Source organism: Grampus griseus (assembly GCF_964374135.1).
Source record: "Grampus griseus genome assembly, chromosome: X".
NCBI classification, from domain to species: Eukaryota; Metazoa; Chordata; class Mammalia; order Artiodactyla; family Delphinidae; genus Grampus; species Grampus griseus.
The window spans coordinates 129,195,682-129,220,564 of record NC_138999.1 but is presented as its reverse complement, the minus strand read 5'-3'; the positions used below and the strand labels follow the sequence as shown (position 1 = coordinate 129,220,564).

The window sequence follows — 24,883 nt, the reverse complement described above, 5'->3', positions numbered from 1 at the left end:
CAGAAGGAAACGGCTGGTCAGGGTGACTGCAGGAAGAAACACTTTCGACAGGGGATCAGATGAGGACTGTGAGAAAGTGACATTTGGGTGAAGATGTGAGTGAAAAGGAGATAGCCACGCAAAAAGGGCTCCAGTAAAGAGCCCTCCTAAAAGGAGGGACAGCAGTGCAAAGGCCTTGAGGCAGGCAAGGCTTTGGCCCAATTTGAGAACCAGCAAAGAGACCAGTGAGGCGGAGCGGGCTAAGTGAGGGGTGAGGGTGGGGAAGGGCAGGAGGGCCAGCTTGATAGGGTATCAAAGGGTGGCGGGTGGACTTTGCCTTTGACCTTGAGGGAAGCAGGGAGCCACTGTGGACTTCTGAGCAGAGGAGTCACACATGATCTGACTCTTTAAAAAAAATTTGTATCGAAGTCTAGTTGATTTACGACGTTGTGTAAATTTCTGCTGTCCCGCAAAGTGACTCAGATACACATATATATATTCTTTCTTTCTTCATATTCTTTTCCATTACGGTTTATCACAGGATATTGAATATAGTTTCCTGTGCTATACAGTAGGATTGTGTCGTTTATCCATCCTATATATAATAGTTTGCAGCTACTAAACCCAAACTCCCAATCCTTCCCTCCCTCCCCTCCCCCACCAGTGGCAACCACAAGTCTGTTCTCTATGTCTGTGAGTCTGTTTCTGTTTCATAGATATGTTCATTTGTGTCGTATTTTAGATTCCACATATAAGTGATATCATATGGTATTTGTGTTTCTCTGACTTACTTTGCTTAGTGTGATAATCTCTAGGTCCATCCACGTTGCTGCAAATCCATGTTGCTGCAAAGAATTTCATTCTTTTTAATGGCTGAGTAATATTCCATTGTATATATGTGCCACATCTTTCTCCATTCCTCTGTCGATGGGCATTTAGGTTGTTTGCATGTCTTGGTTATTGTGAATAGTGCTGCTATGAACATGGGGGTTGCATGTATATTTTCTACCTAGAGTTTTTGTCTTTTCCAGTATATGGTCAGGAGTGGGATTGCTGGATCATATGGTAGTTCTGTTTTGTAAGGACCCTCCATACTGTTCTCCATAGTGGGTGTATCAATTTACATTCCCACCAACAGTGCAGGAGGGTTCCCTTTTCTCCACACCCTCTCCAGCATTTATTGTTTGTAGACTTTTTGGTGATGGCCATTCTGACTGGTGTGAGGTGGTACCTCATTGCAGTTTTGATTTGCATTTCTCTAATAATTAGTGATGATGAGCACCTTTTCATGTGCCTATTGGCAATCTGTATGTCTTCTTCGGAGAACTGTCTATTTAGGTCTTCCGCCCATTTTTCGACTGGGTTGTTGGTTTTTTTGGTTATTGAATTATATGAACTGCTTGTATATTTTGGATATTAAGCCCTTGTCAGGCGCATCATTTGCAAATATTTTCTCCCAGTCCATAGGTTGTGATCTGACTTATATTGTAAAAGGGTCCCTCGGGCTACAGGGTGGAGCACAGACTTGCTGGGGGCACAAGGGCAGAAGGTGGGAGTCAGCGTGGAGGCAGCTGCACCCTCCACGGGAGAGGTCACCGTGTCTGGCCCAGGGTGGGGCGGGCTTGTGGGAGAAGTGGGTGGAGCCAGAACGCTGTGGGTGGAGCGAGCGTGGGGCAGAAGCTGGGGAGGCCAGCTCCTGACCTCTCAGGTGGGAAGCTGGTGATCAGACAGCCAAGCGGTAACATCTATAAGGCAGTTCTGTGTATGAATCTGGAGCTCAGGGCCAAGGTCTGTGCTGGCAGGCCTGCCCTCCCGCTGTCTGTCATTTGACAAGTTCACTGAGCCCCTCCTATGTACCAGGCCTTCTGCCAGGGCCCAGGGCAGAACAGTGGCTCTGCAGCCAAAGACACACCCTCGGGGTGACCCCCAGAGCAAGGGAACAGGCCTGCTCTTGTGCCTTCCACAATGTGTCCCAGTAACATCAAAGCCTGTGTGTGTGTGCGTGTGTGTGTACAGATGTGCACATGGATGCCAGGTCTACCCGTGGGGGGCGTATGTGGGAGGGTCTCTCCAGCATGTGTTTGGGCATCTATTGTATATAAATAAAGGTACAGTGGCTTTTTCCCTCTTCAGACTTGGAGAAGAAGAAAGCCAAACTTTCCATGCCCTCTTCCTGTTGCCAGCAGTTGCTCCCTTAGAGAAAACCCATCTTGTTTTAATGCCATTAAAACCTCAGAGGATCTGGTCCCAATTAAACAACTTTTCTTGCAGATGCTTTTGTGAAAACTAAATACATCAGGCGATCCGGACTCATGTGTCATGCTTCCTTGCTTGAGACCTAGCGCTCCTGAGGGAGCAAGCCATGGAGGTGGGGGGCGGGGGGAGACACTGAGGCAGAGACAGAGAAAGAGGGAGGAAAAGGGAACACAGAACCCCAGTGATGGCTGGGGATGCAGTGGTGGGTAGTAAGAAGTCCTGGCGGTCAGCGGAGAGAAGCCGGCACCTTCAGCTGCTGGGCTGTGGGCATCCCTGGGGAGGGTGCCAGTGGAAGGTGGGCCGGAGGAGGTGGAAAGCAGCAAGAGTGGTTTGGGGGCAAAAAGGTCCCAGGTGGCCGATGTGGCTGGGTCGGGGGAGCAGGGCCATGGCTGGGATAGGGGCACGTGAAGGCCGCTTTCCCATCCTCCTTCCCGTCTGAAATTCCAGATGGTTCTTGCCAATAACGTGGGCCCTGCTTGACTCCCTGTAGAAGTTGCCTCTGCCCCTCCAGGTGGGCATGGAGGGGCCTCAGACATGGGACAGAGTCTGGGCAGACACTGGGGCTCGAGGGAGGGCTGGGGGCGAGGGAGAGGGAAGGCGAGGTCCACCGCCCGCCGCCGGCCCTCCCGAGTGGGCACGTTCACGTTCCAGTCCTGGCGCCCGCGTCTCCAGCTCCAGACGCATGTGACTCAGCCCCGCCGGTCTTGCCAAGCCGTCTAGACCCGAGCGTCTCCCCGTGGAGGGGGCCGTCCCGCCCGCCATTTCCTCCGCCGCCGCCCGGGGGCCGCCGAGCCCCCAGCGCATGTGCAGCCGCGCGTCCCCGCCTCGCCCGCGCCGCGTGCACGCGCCCCGGCTTGTTCACCCTTCTCTGCGCTGGGCGCGTGCGCCTGGATCGCCAGAGACCCTGAGCGCGAGGGCGCGAGCGGGGAGCCCCCAAACCCCCAGAGGCCCGGTCAGCCCCCCCCCCTCCCCGGTGGCTCACCCCAGGATCCACCAGGGCCGGGAGCGACCTGGTGGGGACAGCCCCGCCCACGCAGCCTGGCTGCGTCCGCACCGGCACAAGCGCCTCGGGCCTCCAAGCGGACCCGCAGACCCTCGCAGGCCCTCCGAGTGGGCTGGGATCCGATCCGGGTCCTGGGCATACGAAACGTGCTCTTGCAGGAGCTTGTGGCCTGGGAGCGTGTGGGGTCCTCTGAGCTCCCAAGGGCCCCTGAGCAGCAGGACGTGGGGGTGGGGCCCTAAAGCAGGAGGTCCAGGGTTTGACCTGCTGTGAGGGCAGCCTTGCCTAGGTGTCCCATGGGCAGGGAGCCACCTGCCCCTCTCAAGGGCTGGCTCTTCAGCTGCCCCTACCTTGGGCTGCTGTGGTCCCTGCCCCAGCATAGGGATCAGACGCGACAGGAAGAGGAGGCCAAGGTCCCAGGGCTGCTTCTCCATCCTCTTGTGCCGGTAGTCTCTCAGTGTGGACACAGGCCTAGAATGAGAGCATTCCGGAACTGGCAGTCACCAGGCAGCTCCTAGGTTGACATTCTTATCCACCCAGTGCTAGGACCAGAGACCACTAGACTGCCCCCAAGACTACCCTCGTGGCAGGCCCACGTCTGTCGGGCCCATAGTGGCAGCTCTGGGGCCCTCCAGACTTCTGCCACCCCCGTAGCTTGTGCTTGGCCAGGCCAGTTCCCAGGGCCTCTGGGATGCTGAATGACAGCCACCCGAAGGAAAGTTGGTGTCATTCTTGTTCCTGGAACCCTTTGGGTCTCATTGCTCAGGTCAAAGTTTGGGGTCCCTGCGGCCTTGAGGCTCTTCCCAATCTCATTTGCAAGCGCCCCCCACTTTCCTGTTCTCTACCCCTCCTCCCATCTGCGTGAAGATGGTTTGTTTTTGAGTGGGCTTCCGGCTGGCACAGATGGCGTGGGCTGGCTGCAAGCCCCAGGCACCTGGGTGGATGGGTGACCAACAGCCCAGCCTGGCGGCTCAGTCTCGAGCAGATGAGAGAGGTTCGGGAAGGGGGAGCGGGGGAGAGCGAGGGGAGAGACAGCCCTCTCACTTCGCCTCTCCTGGAGAACCTTGAACTCAGACCGCCCTCAGCCTGGCCTCATTACCCTGCATCATTTCTCCCCCAGATCCAGTGCCAGGCCCTGCCACTTACTGCTCCCATAGAGCTTCTCATCCCATAACTAACAGAATTCTTCCCCTGAAACCTCTCTCGCTCTGTCCCTCTCTCTCTCACACATACGCTCTCCACCTGCCTTTTCTCCAGGAGCCTGCCTTTGGTGCTCACCAGAGGATGTGGTGAGGAGTCCTCTAATCTCCTTTTCTTACTGGGGAATCTCAGGGGTGGGGAAAGTGGGAGCTGGAGGGACCCCCCCGGCCCTCAAAAGCTCCCGTCTTTGGGAACAAGGCCTCCAAGCCCTGTCAGGTGCAGCAGAAGCCAATCCGCCTTCTCTTCCTTGCTGGAGAGGTAACACTTGAACTCCAGCTTTCTTCGCCTGGCTGTTGGGGGTCAGATCCCCCAGCACCCTGGGGTCTGCTGCTAAAGGCAGCTGGAACGTCGGGGCTGAGATGCTCTAGGGACCCTTCCTCTTGCCCGATGACCTGCGCACCTCTGGCCAACAGTCCACTGCTCCAGGGCAGCGAGGCCATGGGGTGAAGCCACCTGCTTGGCTATACGTTCCTGTGCCCGAGGCACCAGGCGAGGTGCGTCACGTGGCTGGCTGCCTCAGCCACCGCTGCTTGCTGCCAGCCCATCCCTGACACAGTGAGGCCAGTACCTGTCAACTGGTCTCATTTTCCAACCTGTTTTCCAAGCACTGACACATGGCCAAGTTTCCTCCATGATCAGGAGGTTGGCTCAGTGCTCGGGTCTGCTCAGGGCCCCACAGCCTCTGCTGACATCTGCCCCCCAGCTGCATCCCCTCCCAGGTGGACCTGTCCTTCAGCCCCGTTTTCAGCCCCTGACCGGCCCAGGCCTCCCTCACAGAAGCCAGGGGCTCTGGGCAGGGATGCGCCCTACAGAGCTGTCCACTCCCTGCTCGCCGTAGCAAGCCACCCCACATCCCTCCCTGCCTCCTTGAGCTTGCATACATCCCGAGACAGAGAGCTCCTCCTCTCTTTCCAGGCAGCCAGTTAGTGTTTAGACAGTGCCCTCTGAGAGAAGCACTTCTTTGTATTGAGTTTGAGTCCACATTTCCAGAAGCTTCTACCACTCGGCAGCCCTTTCTCCCCCCTCCTAGAGAGGCCCAGTAGTCTCTGTTCCCATCCCAGCCTCCAGTCTTTCCGGTGGAGGACGCCTGGGAGGCACCACGATTCGGGGCTGGGGAGGCTGCGGCCTGCTGCTGCGTCTTCAGCTGCCATGTCCATGAGCTTAGGGCTGGCCAGCGGGTTCTCCATGCACGGGACGAAGCCCATGACCCTTTAAGATGGTCTTCTCCCATCAAGGCCCTGACAATCCCACAGTCCCACCCTGTGCCATAGACAGAGCTGCTGAGTCGGGGAAGGGCTGTTTAGACTACTGGCTCCGTGGAGCTGGGTGGAGAAGGGGAATTTTCTTCCAGAATACACAGGGGCTGGTTTTTCCCCGAGCCTCAGGAGCAGAGGATATGCGGAGGGTGGGGAAGGCCACCGCACTGCCATGGTTTCTCCCGCCAAATTCCCTAGTCCTAGGAAAGCTCCACAGGAAAACCCACAAGAATTTGAACGTCTGAGCTGGGCTGTGATGGAAATGAAATTGTTTAAAAAGAAAGAAAAACAAAAACAGAAAAGGGGAAGAAAAGATTTAACAAAACAACCCAAAGACCCCTCCAGCCTTCAGCTGCCAGAAGGGCCCAAGTCGGCAGCCACGTCGGAGCAGACTTGCTTTGCGAGTCTCTGGGTCCCTGGGTCCCTGGGCTGGGGCATCCCTGCAGCTCAAGTTCAGAGGCTCTGTGTCCTCAGACTAGCTTGCAATTCCAAACCGTTCAGTAGGGAATCAGGCCCTGCCCCGCAAGGCCGGGCTGGGGTCCCTTCCTGTTAGCCCAGACGCCTGCCCATCCCCTTCTCCCAGAACAGGGCTAAGTCCTCTCCTGTCACTCAGAGGACTGCAGTTGCCTCCTGCCAGGTCCCTATGTCTCCTCGCCTCTAGACCTGCCCCGATCTCACCCTCCAGGAGATGGCAGGGTGGGGCACAGAGCAGGGACAGACTCTGGAGAGGATCAAGGAGGGCTGGCAGCAGCTGCCTGCTGCTGGTTCCCCACTCCTTGGGCACCAGCCACCCTCCAGCTCCTTCCTACCTCATGTGATCGGCAGGTCCGGGGGATGGGGGCATTCACTGAGCTGGGGGTTTTGGAGGTGTGTGGAGAGGACAGGCTGACAAATGTCATTTCGGACTCATTGAGTTTGAGGGGCATGAGAGGTGCAAAGACATTTGTAAGTGGACAGGGCAGGAAGGAGGCACAGAACCTTCCAGAAGGTCGAAGACAGACTGGAGGAAGGGTAGGTGGAAGGAGCAGGGCCCAGCATAATAATAGTGAACACGTACATAGTGTTTTTTGCATGCCAGGTATTGTTCTAGGTATTTTATAGGAATTATTACCTCATTCCATCCTCATAACAACCCAAGGAGGTAAGTGGTTTCATTATCCACATTAGGTGAGGGTAAGGAGGCACAGAGAGGTTAGGTAACCCGCCCAAAGTCACACAGCTGGGGCCGGATTCGAACCCATGAAACCTCCCTCTGACTACAGTTGTGAGTGTGGGAAAACGGAGACAGAGCCCCGCGCTGGGAGATGGGGCGCTCAAGTGCCAGTTCTGTCCGCTCACCCAGGCCCCGCTTCTTCCTCCCGCGGAGAAACCGACTAGGGTAGGAGCGCCCTCTCCTGGAAGGCGCTCTCCCGGCCGAGTCCTCCGCCCCGGCCGCGGGCGGGAGGCTGGCGGGAGAGCGGGCTACTGAGCGCCAGCCCCAGCTCCGTCCCCTTCCTTGAGGTCAGCCTCCTGGGCGGAGCCGCGGCCCAGGGAAAGGCGCAGTGGGGGAGGGGTGGGCCGCGTCTCCGGGCCGCTCCCGGCCCCGGTGAAGGCGGGTGGGCGGGAGGAGCACCGGCTGGCGCTTGATTGGCAGCTGGGCCGGCCAGTCAGCCCGGGGCGTGGGGGCGGGGCGCGGCTCCGAGCGCGAAACATGGCCTTGCTGGGTGCTGGCGGCGGCTGCGGAGGCTACGAGGAGGAGGGGGACGACAGCGTGTTCGAGGCGGCCGTGGAGGTCTTCGCGAAGCTGAAGGTGCTGCGGGGCCGAGAAGCCGCCCCGGGGCGGCCGGGGCCGGGCGGCGGGGCGGGCAGGGCCTGCTGCGGAAGTCGGCGGCGCCCGGCGCGCCGCCCCAGTCGCCGCTGCAGGCTGCGCCCTGTGTCCTGCTGCGGGGGAAGGCTTGTGGGGCGTCCTTCTCGGCTCCTTGGGCGGCTCCAGGCCTTCATTCTGGTACCGCCTGGTACTTCAGGCAGGCGCCATGCGCCTACCGCACCTGAGCTTCTGTCGCTGCAAGACCCGGCCGGGCGCGCGGAGTGAGTGCAGGGGCGGGCGGCGGGGGTCGGGGGCCACAGGCCCGGCACTCGAGGAGCTCGCGGGGTCCGGAGGAGACAGATGGGCGGGGTCCATGCCTCCCCCTCCGAGTCAGCGGCCAGTGCCCGTGACAGCGGTGGTGAGGAGGCCCGCCCCGCGAGGTCGGGGCCGCTACCCGCGCGCCCCTCCCCTCTCCCACCCCGTCCCGGCTCTCCCCTCATCCCCTCTCCTCTCCCCCCCGCCCCGCGACACCTCCCTCCCGTCCGCGATCGGCCCCGTCGGCCCTTTCCCTTTGCTCCCACAGCCTGGAGCCGGGATCGGAATCTCTCCGAAGCCCCTAGTTGCTACCAAATCAAACTACCGCTTGCGCTCCGAGGGGGCGTCCGTAAAGGACGGGGAGTGGCGGGCGGCCGGAGCCGCGGATGAGGGGGACTGAACTCTGGGCGCGATCGACAGCGCTGCCAGTGTGCCGGGAGCGCCCGGCGGGGGTGGTGGGGTGTGTGTGACCCTCCTGGTGGGTGCTGGGCGGCCGGGAACGTGCGTGAACGGAGGTGCGCTGAGAGCCTGACTGCAGATGTGCGTTTCAGCCCTTCGCTGATGTTGGCTTTCTAAAGCTTCCTGGCTTTCCCTTTCCTTGCTTAGGACCTCAGCTGCCCCTTCCTCCAGGGTCTTTATATCACAGAACCAAAGACCATTCAGGAACTGCTGTGTAGCCCCTCGAAGTACCGCTTGGAAATCCTGGAGTGGATGTATGCACGGTAACAGCCTGGTTTCTTCCTCCCCCACCCCTGGGGTACACGGGCACCACTCAACCCGCTGGGGGGAAGATGGGGGTTGTTCTTTATCTGAGGAGCTGTCCTCCATCCCCCGTCACTGTGAGAGCAGCTGCTTAGATAAGAAGTGAAGCCGTGCTCAGATCTGGGAAGAAAGTGCCCCCGAAGTGCTTCAGCTCCTCTGTTTGCCGCCTCACAGAAGCTGAGCTTGGCTTCTGAGCGTTTTTTCTTGCTGTAACTACTAGTTTCAGAGCTGGCAGGGACCTGGGGAATGATGTACTTCAGTCCTTTCATTTTCAGACTGGGAAGCTGAGGGTCAGGCTGGAGTCGAGAACTGTCTCAGGTCTTGCCACCGAGGAGTGGCAGGCAGGGCCAAGACCCCATTTCCAAGTCCTTTGGGTCAAGGTGCAGCTGGGTGTGTGTGCCTGGCACCGTGCAAGGGAAGCAAAGCCTGCCCAGGCGTCTGCATGTCACACATACTCCTATACAGCCTTCAAAGACCCAGCTCACACGTCCTGTCTCCTTTTCAGAAGTCTCCAGTTCCCGGGGCAAAACGTATTCCTCCTTCCTCGGGACACCCACAGCCTTTTGAGCGCACCCCTGCCAGAGCCCTCAGCCTGTTGGTTGGGTCTTGGCCTGCTGTCCTGTCTGGCTCTCCAGAGCACTGGGAGCTGCTGGAGGGCAGGCACCCGGTGGGACCCCCACCCCCGCCATCAGCCCCAGGTCGCAGTGCAGCGTTGAACATATGTAAGACATGCTCCAGGCTGTGGGGTGACAAGTAGGTGCACAGACACATGCTTACCGGGGTTCCATTCCAGGTGCCCCACACACGGATGGGTGTCCTCAAGGAGCTGGGACTTCAGTGGCCACAGAGGCTCAGGCACTGATCCCAGTGTTGGGCGCATCTCTGCAGTCTTGAGTGCTGTGGACCTTGGCAGGGAGGAGGTGGCATTTGATCTGGGAGGGAACGAGACATGGTGGGCACTCGTTTCCACAGGAGCGGGGAGTCAAGGTGTGGGAGGGAGAGCCGGGCGGCAGTGGCCTGAATGGCAGCCCAGGGCAGCTCACGTGGAGCCTTCCAAGCCACGTGAAGGCCTTTGAACTCTACGCTCTGGGCAGGACAGGCACGGGACCAGGGGAGTGCCATACTGAAATTGGCATTTTTGGCAGGGTGACTTGGGAGTCCTGTGGTGGATGGATTTGGAGGGGAGAGGCTGGAGGCAGGGAGACCAATAACGGAGGCTGCTGCAAGAGCCCTGGGAAAAGATGGCAGGAGCCTGGCTTGGAATGGCAATGGCTCTCATGACAGGCACTGTTGGCCCTGGAGGTACCAGCGCCTGGTCCAGGGACCTGGGAGGAGAGAGAGTAGTGGGGATGGCCTGGGATAGTTCGGGGGTCTTGAACACGCTCCCAGGCGGAGGGAGGCCAGAGTCAGGTCTTAGAGAGGCTCTCGTGGGAGGCAGCCCAGAGTTGCCTGGCCCAGGTGCAAGCTGGGGACTGGGTCCCTCTGCTGGCCATAGGGGGCATGGGTGAGAGCCTCTGGCTGCAGTCCTCAAATGCTTTCAATGCTTTTTTAAATACAAGAAACAGAATCCTTTTAAGAAGCAACCAGGTAATGTCCGGTTGCTTTTTATGATTCCCAAGCTGGCAGAAGTGCCGTAGGCCTTTCGATGGCCAGAGGATTGCACAGTCCGGTTTCTCCCAGTTTCCTGCTGGCTTCTTTGCACGTGGCTTCACCACTTCAGCCTCCTTTAGGGCCACCTATTCACCCCTGTCTGGGCGGAACCTGGAAACTGCACGCGGCATTGGCTGGGGGGCTGGGCGTGGTGGCTCTTGGGGTCCTCTATGCCAAGCTGGCCCTCAGCACGGGCGGGGCAGAGCCGTGGGGCCCCTAGATTGCTGAGGTTAAGGCTCCCGAAGAGCTGTGCTTGCGTTCAGGACCTTGAGCACCGTTAGTTTCTGCCCTGCGCCCTGCTGCTTCAGGAAAATCAACTCTAATGAAAGCCCTTTCGAGTGAGTCACTCAGGCTTTCGGGGATTTATTCTTTAGCGTGTTGAAGTGGTTTGCTGAGGTCCAGCCTGACGGATCACTGAGCGCTCTCTGCTCTCTGGTGCTCTGTGAGTGGGAAGGTTGCCTAGCAACCAGGCCCAGGGCCAGCCTCCTAGCTTTTCACACAGCGGGGCTCCTCCTCCCGCCCTTACTCGCCCAGCCCTCTTTGGCAGAACGGGTGGCTGCCCCGCCCCTCTTCCCTGCAGTCCTGCAAGTAGGGGGGGGGGCTGGTGCCTCAGGTCGGGTCAGGGCGGCTCCACTAGCTTCCAGGGCCCCAGCGTAGTTGGGGCCGGTGTGACCTGGGATGCAGGCGTTTGGAGGCATGGGAAGGAACAGGGAAGACAGGGAAGGAACAGTGAGCCTTTTCCACCGAACACCGACCCTGCCCTCTCCCACCGTGACGAGTGAGTCAGCAGGTCCCTGGGGCTGAGGCTTGGTCCCCCGTACTGCCATAGCAGGGCGGGGTCCTGGCCCCAGTCATCCTGGGGCTCCCTGGCAAGCAGCTGGAGCGAAGTTCCCATGGCCTCGGTGCTGTGCCAGGCGTGGAGCTTGGGGCTGGGGACGCGGCGCTCAGACTGCACCCCTCATGGAAGAGACCCAGTGGGAGGCCTGTGCTGTGCGTCACTTGTGACGCCTGCCAGTGTATCGCACCCCTTACTGCCTTTGGATGTGCTCTGTGTCTGGAAATGGTCTTGCCCGTCAGCTGGGCATCTTAAGGCAAGATGCTTACAGGTGGCCACTGTCCCGTTTATCTGTGTGGCATCATCAAGGCTGGGGCTCCACCAAGCCGGGGGGACAGCTGGGATTGCTGTTTGCCCACCTGGGAGGCTGGCTCAAAGCTGTGACCTGGGGTAGCATCATCTCCTGTTAACTTATGTTAGTTTAAAAACATTCCCTCTGTTGAGAGAGCTCAGCATGGGCATTTACTAATGGCAGATTATTCTGTGACATGGGGCTGTGGTCATCCGTTCGTTAATGCCCGCTGGCCACCATTTCAGTGCTGGCTGCCACGTTAGGGCCTAGAAATACAGAACAGAAAGTCAGCTCCTGACCTCGGTGAGCCTGAAATCTGGGCGGTCAGAGCGCAGTGGAAAGACAGCTCCCAGGCCCCGCAGTGACGGAAGGATGCCAAGCTGGCTGCAGGCATGTCCAGCCCGCCCCTGGCTTCCCTGGGGCGGTGATGTCAGCCGTGGGCTTCATGGGATGAGCTGGAGCCAACTCGGTGTGCTTGGCTTGGGCGGGAAGAAAGCGCTGCAGGCGGAGAAGGGCAGGCACACACGTAGAGGTGCGAGAGGGGGCCCAAGCCAGGCCTGCAAGGACGCCAGAGCAGGGAAGGCCGTTTCGGACATCCTCCAAATAGACCTGCGCCATGATTGCAAGAAAAGCCAGCCCCCGGGTTCCTCCTGATAAAGAGCTCAGTGCTCTGAGGAACTCAGTGTTTTCTCTTGGGCAGTCATTTCATGTCTTTTATTGTGAGATTTTTTTTTTTTTTTTGTGGTACGCGGGCCTCTCACTGCTGTGGCCTCTCCCGTTGCGGAGCACAGGCTCCGGACGCGCAGGCTCAGCAGCCATGGCTCACGGGCCCAGCCGCTCCGCGGCATGTGGGATCCTCCCGGACCGGGGCACGAACCCGCGTCCCCTGCATCGGCAGGTGGACTCTCAACCACTGCGCCACCAGGGAAGCCTTATTGTGAGAATTTTAATTTCAGTATTCACATTCACATTTCTGAGGTAAGCGTTCAGAAATATTTTGGTTTTTTGTTTCTCTGATAATTTACGGAGTTGAGATCACATGAGATTATCCATTTTAAAGTGAGTGTTCCAGTGGTATTTAGCACCTAGGCACAAAGATTCGCTTTTGAGAGCATGTGTAAGGAGGGGTGTGAGGGGCCCCTGCAGCCCACTCAGGCCTGACTGGGCTTTGCTCTTTCCCTGCAGGGTCTGTCCCTCCTGGCAAGACAGGTTCAGCTCACCTAAGGGGGCCTCAGCCGAGGTGAAGATCCAAGGTGGGTCTCCGCTGTGGGAGTCTCGTGTTGAATGGCGGGTTCGGGGCCATTCTCACCTGGTGCACGGCCTCCTTAGCAGGTCGCGAATTTCCCATTGGACTGGTGGTTTCTCCTGCATTGTGCGCACTCCGTGGATATTACCAGAGCCTGCTAGGACCCACCCTCCCTTGCACACGTGAAGGAGACCCTGCCAGCCCATCCACGGAGGTGCTGGGGGCAGAGACAGCCGTTCTCGCCGACGCCACCAGCGGTCCGTCCGCGTTGCACTGGGGTGTGTGCGTGCACGCGACATGAGGCATTCCCGGGAGCGCGCTGGGCAGTGCTCTGTGGGCCTGTGGGGCCTTATCTTGGAACCGCTTCTTTTTGATCGCTTTTTGGCAGAAACTGTCCTTAACCCAGCCATGAACATTAGGTAAAGGGGAGTGCATTGCAGTCCTCAAGATGGTGGCTGGCTCTCCGCCCACACAACAGTGTTTCCAAAGGTCCATCCTTCCAGGGGCCTGTGTTCCCTCCCCCCACCAGCTCCAGGGTGGGTTAACTGGACCCCAGATTCCTGACCCGTGCCGCTGCTGGCACTGCCAAGTTAGTTATCTGGGGACAGTTGTCCCTGAGGCTGCAGTGGGCCAGAAGAGCAGGGGTTGTGTCTTGGAGCCTGCGGGGCTGGCCTGGGGGCCGGCCTGGGCTGCACAGAGGCGCTGCCCTTCTCCCCAGCACTGTCATGTCCGCCACTTTCCTCCTGATGGGACCGTGTCGAGGCCGGGCGAGCCTGGTCATCAGGCCACACCTGGATCCTCTAACACACATGCACGCACAGGTGCCAACCCTGGCCCTTTCCGTTCCCTGCCTCAGTTTCCTCTTCTGTAAAGTGTGGGTGCTCAGCCTTGCCCACCCCATGGGAGTGTGCTGAGTGGCAGAGCAGGTGGTAGACATGAGTGCTTGTGAAGGAGTATCATTGGGAGAAACCGGGACAGGTAGGGGGGTTAGAAGCCACAAATTCACGTGACAGGTGTTTATGGAGCACCCACTGTGCACCCGGCACTGTTTTAGGTGCTGGCGGTGCAGCAGTGAGTTGTGCTGCTCTCACGGAGCTCACTTGCTAGCTGGGAGAGACAGCTGATGCACAGAAGGCGGCCAATTCTCAGTGCATCAGATGGTGAGAAGCGCCGCAAACAAGCCAGGTGAAGGCAAGGTGGTGCTCGGGTGGGTTGGGAGGAGGGTGGAGCTGTTGACACAAGGTGGCAGGGGAAGGCCTTTGTTTAAAAAAACAGCCATGCAGGAAGGGAGGAAGGGAGCCAGGCAGGTATCAGGAAGGTTAGCGTTCAGGGCAGGAGGACAGCAAGCGCAAGGGGCCTGAGGTAGGCTTGTGTGTGGCTGGCAGCTTGGAGGAGCAGCCAGGAGGCCGGGTGGCTGACGTAGAGTGTAGAGTGAGGGCAAGGGCTGGGATGGGGTCAGAGGGGCCACGGGGCCAGATGAGGCCGGCCTTGTGGGCCGCAGAAGGATGTTGGCCTTTATTCTGAGGAGGGCTGCAGCCTGCCTTTGGGTCTAACAGGGCACGAGTCCGGCCACGATGAGACTCGGATGTGGGCTAAGTGAGAGGGAGGCCAGGGCGTACGCAAGGATTCGGGGTGAAGGGGTGTGGGCTGAGCACGTGTGCTGGGGGTATAACTGGCATTTGTACCGTGTCTCCAGGATGACTGGAGATGCTCTGCTTCTAGCAGCAAACCTTCCAAAGCAGATGTGTGTCCTGCCACTGAGGCATATGAGGGTGGGAGCTGTGAGGGTAAGGGCATTGCTGCAGGGCTGGGGGGAGGGGTATGGAGCGAGCACTGACCCCAGGCTTTCTGGCTTCAAGTTCTGGCCTTTCTTCGTATACCAGGTGGTTACTCAGAAAATGCCCGGGGCTCCCTGGAAGCCGTGGCCCAGCATTCCTTGCACCACGCAGGGACTCAGTTTCCCAATTTGTGAGATGAAAGGGTTGCCATCTCCTAGGGTTGCCAGCAAAATGAAGGGACATGCTGGCATGAAAGGTGTGCAGGAGATTGACAAATGTGAGATGGTTCCTTTTGCTTTGGCTTGGCGAGGTCTCTGAAACAGTGACACACAGCATGTTTGGAAGGTTCCCTGGCCTCTGTGGGCTCCTCAGGCAGCTGGCTGGCTTCTGCTAGAAGCAAGAGTTCCCCATATGGAAGAGCACTGAGTGCGACCTCTTATTTCAGGTGAGGAAACTGGCCCCCAGAAAAGGGCAGTGACTGGGTATAGGTCACACAGCAAGAGGCAGTCCTGGCACCTGGTGTGTCCTCCACCTGCATCCTTGTATACCTGGGTCTTGCAGGCCCAACCCGGCCTCATGGGTGCTGGGCCCGCTGACGCTACAGCAGGAGCACCCTTACCAGGGAAGCACTCGGCACCCTGCATGGGTGTGTGGTGTCCTTGCTGTTTGGGTGGGTGTCTGTGGTAACTGGGTCCTTGTGTTCCAACAGAGATGGTGAAACTGGGCCATGAGCTGATGCTGTGTGGGCTGGATGACCACGAGCTCCTGAAGGTAACAGAAGGCCCTCTGTCCCCATGGGCCGGGGGCCTCGGTGACGCTGGGGTGGGCATGGGAGGGCTTTCTTCCCTCAGGCCCAGGAGCTAGCGCCCACAGTCCCCGCTCCTTAGCCCCCTGGGGCAGGAACCCCTAGGATTCCTTTGGGTAGACCCCAGTCATCCCTAGCGCCGAGAGGGGAGGGTGGCTGAGGAGGCCGGGAAGGATCTTTGGCTTGTGATGACCGAAGGGGCAGGAGCACATCCTGTCCTTGGTGGACGGCTTCATGCACACCGACACCGTGGTAAGTACTTTACATGCCAGTAACTGTCACACCCGCACTGGCAGGAGGTACTTGTCTTAGCCCCATCTCATGGGGAAGGTGACAGACAAGTCTCTCAAGGTTACCCAGTGACAGAGCCTGGCCTCAAACCCAGGCTTCTGGCTCCTGAGCCCTTGCACTTTCCCCCATGTGCTGCCCACCCGTGGGCTTCCATGCAGAGGCAGGCCTAACCCACCCCCATATCAGTCAAAGAAACCCTGCACCTACCCTTAAAATTTAAAAAGAATATTTGAAAGAATTATTTTCGCATTTTGGCTATTACAAGCAACGCTGTGACTGTTCTTTATATGTTTGTGACAGAAGACGTGTTTTCAGTTCTCTTGGGTATATAGCTAGGAGTGGAATTGTTTAACTTTTTGAGGAGCCGCCATTTTACAATTGTTTACATCCTCACCAGCAATGTGCGAGGGTTCCAGTTTCTCCGCATCCTCACCAGCACTTGTTCTTGTCTTTTTGACACCAGCCATCCTGGTGGGTGTGAAGGGTTAGCGTTTCCCTGATGACTAATGATGTTGAACATCTTCTCATGTGCTTATTAGCCATTTATATATCTTTTTTGGAGAAAAGTCTCTATTCGCTTCCGTTGCCCACTTTTTAATTGGGTTATTTGTCTTTTTATTATTGAGTTGTAAGAACTCTTTATATATCGTGGATATAAGTCACATCAAATATTCGATTTACGAATGTTTTCTCCCATTCTGTGGCTTGTCTTTTCACTTTCTCGATGTGTCCTTCGGAGCACAGAAGTTTTTAGCGTTGTTGAAATCCAGTTTATCTAGTTTTCTTTTGTTGCTTGTGCTTTTGGTTTCATATATAAGAATCTATTGCCAAATCCAGCCATTAAGATTGACACCTGTGTTTTCTTCTAAGAGTTTTATAGTTTTAGCTCTTATATTTAGGTCTTTGACCCATTTGGAGTTAGCTTTATGTGTGGTGTAAGGTATGCATCCAACTTCATTCTTCTGCATGTGGCTATCCAGTTTTCCCAGCACCGTTGAAAAGACCTTGGCATCCTTGTGGAAAATCAGTTAACGTAAAAGTGAGGGTTTATTTCTGGATTCTCTACTCTATTCCATTGGTTTATATGTCTGTCCTTACGCCAGTACCACACTGCCTTGATCACTGTAGCTTTGTAGGAAATTGTGACATGTGAATCCTCCAACTTTGCTCTTTTTTAAGGTTGTTTTGGCTATTAGGGGTCCCTTGAATTTGCATATGAACTTTAGAATCAGCTTGTCAATTTGTGCAAAAAATCCGATCGGGATTTTGATGAAGATTGTGTGGAATCTGCAGATCACCTTGGCAAGTATTACCATCAGCCGTATTAACTCTTTCTATCCTTGAGCATGGGCTGTGTTTCCACGTGTTCAGGTTTTCTTTAGTTTTTCTTAGTTTTGTAGCTTTCAGTGTACAGGCTGTGAGGGACACTTACCCTTTCCTGGGCTTGGGGGGGTCTCCTGGAGCCGGGTCTGTTGAGGAGGGGACGGCACGCAACCCTGGCCGCTGGTCAAGGCTTTGTGAGATCCTGAGTGGCGCTTGGTCTCATATTTCAGCCCAGGATTTCCTCTGTCTAGACAGTGTCCCACCTCCCACCTCCTATTCCCAGGAATAGGTGTATAGGTGGTGTCCTTGCCTGTTTGGGCAAGGACACTGGCAGGAGGTAGCTCTTGGCTACACAGCCGAGAGCCAGGCAGCCGCAGCCGTGAGACTCGTGAACGGGGAACTGAGCTGCAAACATGATAGCAGAATGTGGCCCTGTCCCCAGATCTGCTCCCCACACAGGGCTGCCCGGCCTGAGATGCCACCAGGAGCCTCTCAGCCCTCTCCCTCTAAGCCCACTTTATTTATTTATTTTAAACATCTTTATTGGAGTATAATTGCTTTACAATGGTGTGTCAGTTTCTGCTTTATAACAAAGTGAATCATCTATACGTATACATATATCCCCACATCTCCTCCCTCTTGCGTCTCCCTCCCACCCTCCCTCTCCCACCCCCCTAGGTGGTCACAGAGCACCGAGCTCTCAGCCCACTTTAAATGCAGGTGCTTCTTGGAGGGCTCTATACTGAGTCACCGGTGATGCTGGCTGAGCGCATCTTTCTGGTGCGTTCCCCAGAATAGCGGTGTGTCAGGGCAGGCCGGCGAGGAGCTCGAGCGGAGAGCCGGGCCCAGCTTACCTCCCAGCATCCTTGCTTATGCAGGGCTCTAGGGAGCAGGCTGGGCCCCTCAGGTTGTATTTACATCATGGGGATCAGCCGTGAGCCTCCTCCCCTTTCTGGAAGGAGGAAGGAGTTGAGCTCCTGGCCGGACAGCTCCCTGCCGGGAGTCCCAGCCGCCTTTGGGGCAGGGGGCTGAGTCGGCTGCCACTTGGGAAGCCTGGCTGTAAGGCCTGGCTGCTTGCCGCCCCCTGGGGACGAGCTCTTGTTCCCCGCAAGGAGTGGGTTCGGCGCAGGCCACAGCCATGGCCTGTCTTGCTGTGCCAGGGGCCCCAGGCCAGTCCACGAGGCTACTGGGTAGGGGCCAGCTGCGGGCTGGGGGCACGTGGCATGCCTGGCCAGTGAGTGCATGTGGCCTTTCCTGCCCAGGGCCGGGCCTGTGCCCAGAAGCAGCTGCGCTTCATGGACCAGCTGCTGGACGTGGTCCGGAGCCTGACTGTCGGAGGCTCCAGCTGCCGCAGGTAAAGGCTCGGGACGGGCCCTCCCTGGAACGGCCGGTGGGCGCCCTTGGTCCTCCGTCTGGCGCTGGAGGGGCTAGGGGCCCAGCCCCGGGCACAGCTCCGGCTGGGGCTCTGCTCCCCGCTCCCGTAGAGGCGGCTGCTCCCTGGCCCAGGAGCTGTGGGCCGCAAGCCTAGGCAGGAAGCCCCACCCCCACCCCGGGGTGCCACCCGAGGTGCCAGGCTGTCGGCATGAAGGTGTGGTGCGGGCCTCGGAGAACACGGGCTGACCTCGGCGGAGGGTGGGCACCCGCGGTGTCTCCACACGTGGGTGGGCTCTCGGAGACTGGAGGAGATGCCTTCTCCTGGCCTCTCTGCCCGGCCTCATCTGGCCTCTTGGGTCTCTGGCCGGTGATGGCGTGGCCCTGGGGCTGCCTTTGCAGTGTGAAAGAGCACTTCGAGGACACCCGGGAGAAGAATGAGGCGCTGCTGGGGGAGTTCTTCTTGAGCCCCCACCTGCAGATGCTCCTGAGCCCCGAGTGTGACGCGTGGCCCCTGGGCGTGCAGCCACTTCTCGACAAGCAGAGCGATGCCTGGCAGAGGTACGCGCCCCAGTTACCTGGGACAGGCCTTCTGTGCGTGGCCCACAGGTGCCCCAGTGCCCGTGATGGCACAGGGCAGAAGTGTCCCCCCTTCTGTCCCTGCAGGGCCAGCCCCTCCATCGAGTCAGAGGACGACAAGGTGGCAGAGCTGGCCCGGCAGCTGCAGGAGAGTGCCTCGAAGCTGCAGTCGCTCAGGGTGGAGGTGAGGCGCCAGCCGCAGGGGCGCAGGGGCCCCGCTACATGTCCTAAGGCGAGGCACGTCGCCCACCCCAGCCTCAGACACCCCGTCTTTACGATGAGTGTGTCGGGAGGCCTAAGCGAGGTGGTGGGTGCCCACCAGTTTCTAGAATGTGATGGGTACTCAGGCTCCGTGAAGGCAGGAGTGGGGAGGCTCTTTGAGGAGTGGACAGGACCGTCCTCGGGTGGGCTTTCGGCGTGTGGCCCTCCCCGCAGCCCTGGACCCAGCCTCATTACTGAGGTCGCGAGGAGGATGTTGAGGCCCATGCAGGCCTCTGGTCTTCTGTCTGTCTCCCAGTTCGGGGAAGCATGGAGTGGGCGGCAGACCCCGCCTCACAAAGTGGGTTAGGGACCTGGTGCCCCGCGACAGGCAGGGCAGCCTCAAGGGACCCTCCGCCTCTGGCTTTGCAGTGCTTTGCGCAGCACAAGCAAGGAGCCGCTGTGGGTGGGGCCGACGCCAGCACCCTAGACCAGAAGCTGCGCCTGGTCATCTCTGACTTCCGGCAGCTCATCGTGGCTTTCCTGCAAGTCTATGACGATGAGCTGGGAGACTGCTGCCAGCGCCCAGGCCCCAGCCTCCGCCCGTGCGGCCCCATCATCCAGGCCGTGTACCAGACTCTGACCTCATGCAGCCAAGTAAGCGTCACCCTCACCCCTCCCTCTCCCTCCCAGGCGCCACCCTAGCCCCCAGTGAGGGACCTGAGGGCTTGGACAGGCTTGGACTCCCTGCGAGTGGGTGGCGGGTTGGGGCAGGCATTTCTCACGGTGCCATGGCCTGCACTGGGTCCTAGCTGAATGTGGGAGACCCTCGTCCCGCCTCCAGCTTCTGTCCCTGTATTGGCCTCACTCTGTCTTCACGAAACACCCAAATGTATCACAGCCTGTTCGTTCTTGTGTGGCCAAGAACTATGCCAGACAGATAGACAGAAGTTTGCCTGTCTGTGCCCTTGACCCGGTTCAGACAGATGAAAAAAAGTGGCCTCACGCTGCTGCGCTGACTACGTCAGTATTGACTCAGAGCCCCAGAGGCTGGCCTGGAATGCTAGGTTTGGTTACGGTTGTGAGTACAGTCACCATGCGTGGAACTCTGACATGTGCTCAGGGCTTCCATGATGCTGGCCTTGGTTTTTTAACAAAAAAGCTCCTAGACTTCCGAACCTCTGACCGGCTTGTCCTTTGCAGTTCTACCGACAGGCTGAGCTAGGGCACATCCTCTCCCAGCAGAAATGCCCTTTTACTTTGGGACAGTATTTTTCCCACCGTGACCCTGGCTTTGCGTGGCCTCTGTGGGATGGGGTCCGTGATAGTGTGGCGTCCCCGCTGGGCCAGGGGGGAGGAGCTAGCCTGGGGAGCTCTGATGGGTGAGTCTCCAGCTGGGAGACCTGCCCTCACCCTGGGCTGGTGGGTGGACGCACATGTTTGGCGTCAACCTGGGTGGGAAGCAGGAGACACCTTCTGTGGGTCAGACCACCGGCATTCAAGCCCACAAGTCCCCTCCCTCCCTCCCTCCCTCCCTTCCTCCCTCCCTCCCAGCTGTTGAAAGCGGTCGTGGAGGTCACTGACACCTCGGTGAAAGCCGTGCGGATGGCGAAGCAGCAGCAGGGCAAGCAGATCTGTTGGGGCAGCAACAATTCTGTGATGAGTCTAGGTATGTGGTCACCACTTTTCTGTGGCTGTGGCCACACGTCTGGTGGGCAGGGACAGGGCCTTCACGGTGCACCTCTGCTTAGTGCCTGCCTCCTTCTGTGCTTGACCCGCATTTGGGGACTGGCCCCTCACTTTTCTTCTTCTTTTTCCAATGCTTAAGGTTTTCCTTCCCTTGAAAACTCTTCTGATGGATTATAAAATAAAAACATTAATTGTAGGAAATTGGGATAACGTAAAGACGTAACGTAAAGACGTGCAGAGGTAAACTAAAAACATTACGTAATGTGGTGGCCCAGAGATGGTCGGTGTTAATATTTTGGTCTGTTTCCCTCTGTTCCGTTTCCTCTCGTCATCTTTCATTTCTTTGTGTAAGGTGAGTAGAATTACAACATGTGTACGCTATTATATTCTTTCCCGTGGATCTCATTTTAAGCGTTTTCCCATGTTCTTGAAGTCACATTTTTAATCATCAGACACTTCCTTTCAGGCATTTGCTATAATTTACTTAACATTTTCTACTGCTGACCCTGTAGGTCATTTTTAGTTTTATACCGTTTCACACGATGCTGTCGCAGGATTTACAATAGTGACAAATGGAAACAATCCAAGGTTTTACCCTTGGGTAATGCTTGAGTAAATTCTGGTATATGAATATGGTGGGACGGTATTTGTTGTTTCAGAACTTGATTGCAGTGACATGAGCAAGTGTGTATGGTGTAATGTTAAAAGGAAAATGCAGGTTAGAAATGAGATATACAGGGGCTGCCCTGGTGGCGCAGCGGTTGGGAGTCCGCCTGCCGATGCAGGGGACGCGGGTTCGTGCCCCGGTCCGGGAAGATCCCACATGCCGCGGAGCGGCTGGGCCCGTGAGCCGTGGCCGCTGAGCCTGCGCGTCCGGAGCCTGTGCTCCGCAACGGGAGAGGCCACAGCAGTGAGAGGCCCGCGTACCGCAAAAAAAAAAAAACACACAAAAAAGAAATATACAGTATGATTTCACATGGACGGTGGTTTGCTCTGTGTTGGAATCAGAGGTGTTTTAGTTCGTTTAGTCTTTCTTTATCCTGCTCTGCAGCCTTCACGTATTCCCCAGTGAACATGTATTACACAGAGAATTTCTCCTCTGATGGTCAATGTTTAAAAAAGGTCACAGTGAACATGTTTCGACATTTGCGCTTCCATCCCGAGGCGGGGTTCCCGCTGTCTTGTCAGTGAGGCCAGCGGTCTCCATCTTACTGATCCTCGTCAGCGCTGGCTTTGAACCTTCCAACCTTTCTGCTGTTGGATAGGGGCAAAGTTGTATCTGAATTTAATTTTAAACTTTTTTTCCTGAGTAAGTCTATTTTTCTTAGGTAAAAAAACACTCAGAAAAGGTTTTTGTTGTTGTTGTTCTTTTGTGATAAGAAAAATGGCCTTTTCTCTCTCTGAGTCTTAGAGAAAAGTGAAAAGTTGGATATTTCCCCTTCAATCCAGTTCCAATGACTTTAAAGCCAGTACTTGTGTAACCACAACCCCGGCTAAGAAATGGAACATGCCTCGCACGCTAGAGACTCCCACCACCTCTGCCTGCCCGCGGCCAAGCGCTGTCCCTGCCCGCTGAGAATTCTCTCCCTGTGCGCCCACCGCCCACGTGGGGGTCTGTGATCTGCTGACATTCATCGGTTCGTAGCCGAGGCCCTTGCACAGTCCCCTCTCTCTTCCGTCCTCCGACCTCTCTTGCCCTTTGGCTTTTGGCGGTCTGATTATAGTGTGTCTTGGTGCGGGTCGCTTTGCGTTTCTCCACGCCAGGGGCCAGTTGGAAGGGCCTTGGCGTTTCCCTCGTGTCTGCCTGAGAGAGGAAGGGCCTTGGTCTCTGCGGCCTCGGGCCCACCACTGTGGGGGGTCCGTGTGTCTGTGCTGCTTCACCTCCCCGCATAAGAAGCTAGGCCACCGATCTGGGTGCCAGTAGCCAGGCTATGTTGGTCACACGTCCCCACACCTGAAGTGAGGGGCTTGAGTGAGGGGACTGGGTGCGCCTACAGGGCTGGCGCCCAGAGCCGTGGCCTCGAGTGTGTGGGCAGGGCCTTGGCGATGTGGGTGGGCAGCTCGTCCCATCGTCATTCACCCGTCACCGGCTCGACTGGGCGGACCCAAAGCCCCTTCTGCCTCCCAGGCCATCAAAATATCAATGCATTTTGAAAACAAACAGGTTTCTGGAAGCAGCGAAGTCCATGGAGGCAATTCGATGGATGCAATGGGGGGAGAAAGCCGCAACCACGAGGACAGCCCCACGGCGGTGTGGCCGGCAGTCCCAGGGCGGGGACGGTGGCAGGTGGGCTGGAAGCGGAGGGCGTGAGCAGAGCAGGTCCGTACAGATTGGCGCTCCCAGGGAGACTAGCCTGCTCTTCTGTGAGGAAAATGATCGACATGCATGGCAAGCTCGGGCTCCTGACACGGCTGGTGGCCAGGTGAAAGCCACCTCTTTCTGGCCTCTGAGGGCCTCCTCTCCCCAGCCTGGACCAACACCATGGAAGAGAGAAGAAAGACCTGGAAAAGTAGGCCTCATGGGTCATTCAGATAACAGAACTTTCCAACCAAGTTGAATTAACATAGTATCTTGTCCAAACATACCTAGGAAACACCAACAAGGAGAAGCGCAAGCAGGCACCCTTAGGAGTTAAGAATGGGGCGGATAAACAAAACAAGGACAAAGAAAAGCAGCACAGAGGCCTGATGCGGAGAAAGGAAGGAAGGAGGAGGGCGGAGGTCGCAGAGCTGAGGGCTGAGTACAGAGCAGGTGGACCGCGAAGACGCATCCCCAGGCCTAGTCTCCTGCAATCTGGAGTAGCTGGGACGCAGCAGCAGGGCCCAGGCTTCCAGAGACAACACGACCCAGCCAAGCCCTGAGCCAAGAGAAGGCAAGGCAGGATGAGGGCCCGGAACAAAGGAGAGACGTGTGAGCTGAGGACGCGCCCGGGGTCGGGGGAGCCCCGGGAGCAGAGCGGGGCTGGGGCGTCTAGAGGTTGGGAAAACCTGAGGATTTAGTAAAGGCAAGTGACACCCCCAAATCCTATCTGCGGAGAGACGTGACCGTCCCCAGAGGGAGTGTCGATGGTGAGTAGGGAGGGTGGCTGAGGCCCACCGCATGATTCCTGACTTCAGAGTCGCCCTTGGGGTGGGCGCAGCCAAATGCCAGTTGCCGACGTTGCTGTGTGGGAGGGCAGAGGACGGGTGTGCACCGGTTGCTGGTCTGACTAAAATCCACACAGCATCAAAATCAGAACAGCCCCTCGCTCCTGGGCTCCGGGGACAGGGGTGGGCAGGGACGTGGCCAAGCGAGTGGACCCCGGCCTGGGGCTCGGCCTGGCGCCCGCGGGGGCTTCCAGCCGTGCTCACCGGGCCCTGGCTCCCTTCAGGGCTCCTGGCTCGGGGGTGGGGGTGGGGGTGGGGCCTGGGACCTGAGGAAGGCCAGTGGAGAGACGGGCTGGGGAAGTGCTGGACTGACTTTGCTGTTTTCTTTTCTCTGCAGCCATCAGAATGGGAGGGGTAACCTGGAAATACAAGGTCTTCAACGATGGCCTGCCCAATGGCCTGCAGTAGCCTGGGAGCAGGGCGCTCTGCCCCGAAGAGCCAGGCAGCAGCCAGCCCCCGTGCTCCCCGGGCTGCCCTCCACGTGCTCCGTACCGTCAGCGATTGGGGGGGGGCGTGACGAGGGCCCGGAGGTGGGGCGGGGCGGTGTGAGCTGGGGACAAAAGAAAGCTCAGGTTCTAAGAAGTTGCCTCCAGCCTACTTTTTTTTTTTAACATCTTTCTTGAAGTATAATTGCTTTACGGTGGTGTGTTAGTTTTTGTTGTATCACGAAGTGAATCCTGCCCTCGTCTGTGCGGCCTGGGCTGCTCGGTTGTCTGCCCCATCCTGCCTGTCCCACGAGCCGCCGCCACTGCCTGTTAAGCTTGGTGATGCCTCGTCACGACCTCTGGCTGAATGCCGCCAGAGCTCCCCGCCCGCCCCCTGCCCCGTTCTGCTGCCTCCCCTGGGGCCGGCCTTGAGGATGCCCCGTGAGGTCTCCTTGCTGCCCCACGGCCTGGCCGCTGGCGCCCGCTGCATCTGGGTCGCGGCCAGTGGAGCGTGTGCTTCCTCCTCCTTCCTCCCCAGGTCGCCCGGCACTGGCCTGGGGGATTTTTGCCGGTGGCCTGACTGGTTGGCCAGGAAGCTGTTCTCTGCATCTCCCGTGAGCAGGGCGCCGTTCACAGCCACCTCCCTCCCTTCAAGCGCGGGAGCCGGCACCACTGGTGGGGCCCCGCCTCCCTGAGCCCA

General features: G+C 57.9%; 1 protein-coding gene across 4 annotated transcripts; it reads left to right on the top strand.

Annotated features, from left to right (window-relative positions):
* The first annotated feature begins 7,349 nt into the window (after positions 1-7,349).
* On the top strand, positions 7,350-24,387 carry HAUS7 (HAUS augmin like complex subunit 7). 4 transcript variants are annotated; one of them, XM_082681908.1, is made up of 10 exons: positions 7,350-7,480; positions 8,399-8,505; positions 12,517-12,584; positions 15,065-15,126; positions 18,037-18,128; positions 18,548-18,706; positions 18,812-18,908; positions 19,355-19,579; positions 20,477-20,591; positions 24,096-24,387. In XM_082681908.1, the coding sequence occupies exons 1-10, from the start codon at positions 7,382-7,384 to the stop codon at positions 24,164-24,166; spliced, it is 1,095 nt and encodes a 364-aa protein (XP_082538034.1). In that variant the 5' UTR covers positions 7,350-7,381; the 3' UTR covers positions 24,167-24,387. The 4 variants fall into 4 exon arrangements, with proteins under 4 accessions (XP_082538034.1, XP_082538033.1, XP_082538036.1 ...); XM_082681907.1 differs by having other exon boundaries at positions 8,399-8,514; XM_082681910.1 differs by lacking the exon at positions 24,096-24,387 and adding an exon at positions 23,202-23,864 and having other exon boundaries at positions 8,399-8,514.
* The last annotated feature ends 496 nt before the right edge of the window (positions 24,388-24,883 follow it).

Excerpts from the sequence above, each read along its gene's own strand:
- HAUS7 (XM_082681910.1), top strand. The coding sequence starts at position 7,382 with ATGGCCTTGCTGGGTGCTGGCGGCGGCTGCGGAGGCTACGAGGAGGAG. Across the intron at positions 18,707-18,811 it reads CAGAGCGATGCCTGGCAGAG|GGCCAGCCCCTCCATCGAGT; the intron begins GTACGCGCCCCA and ends CTGTCCCTGCAG. Across the intron at positions 20,592-23,201 it reads CAATTCTGTGATGAGTCTAG|GAAACACCAACAAGGAGAAG; the intron begins GTATGTGGTCAC and ends AAACATACCTAG.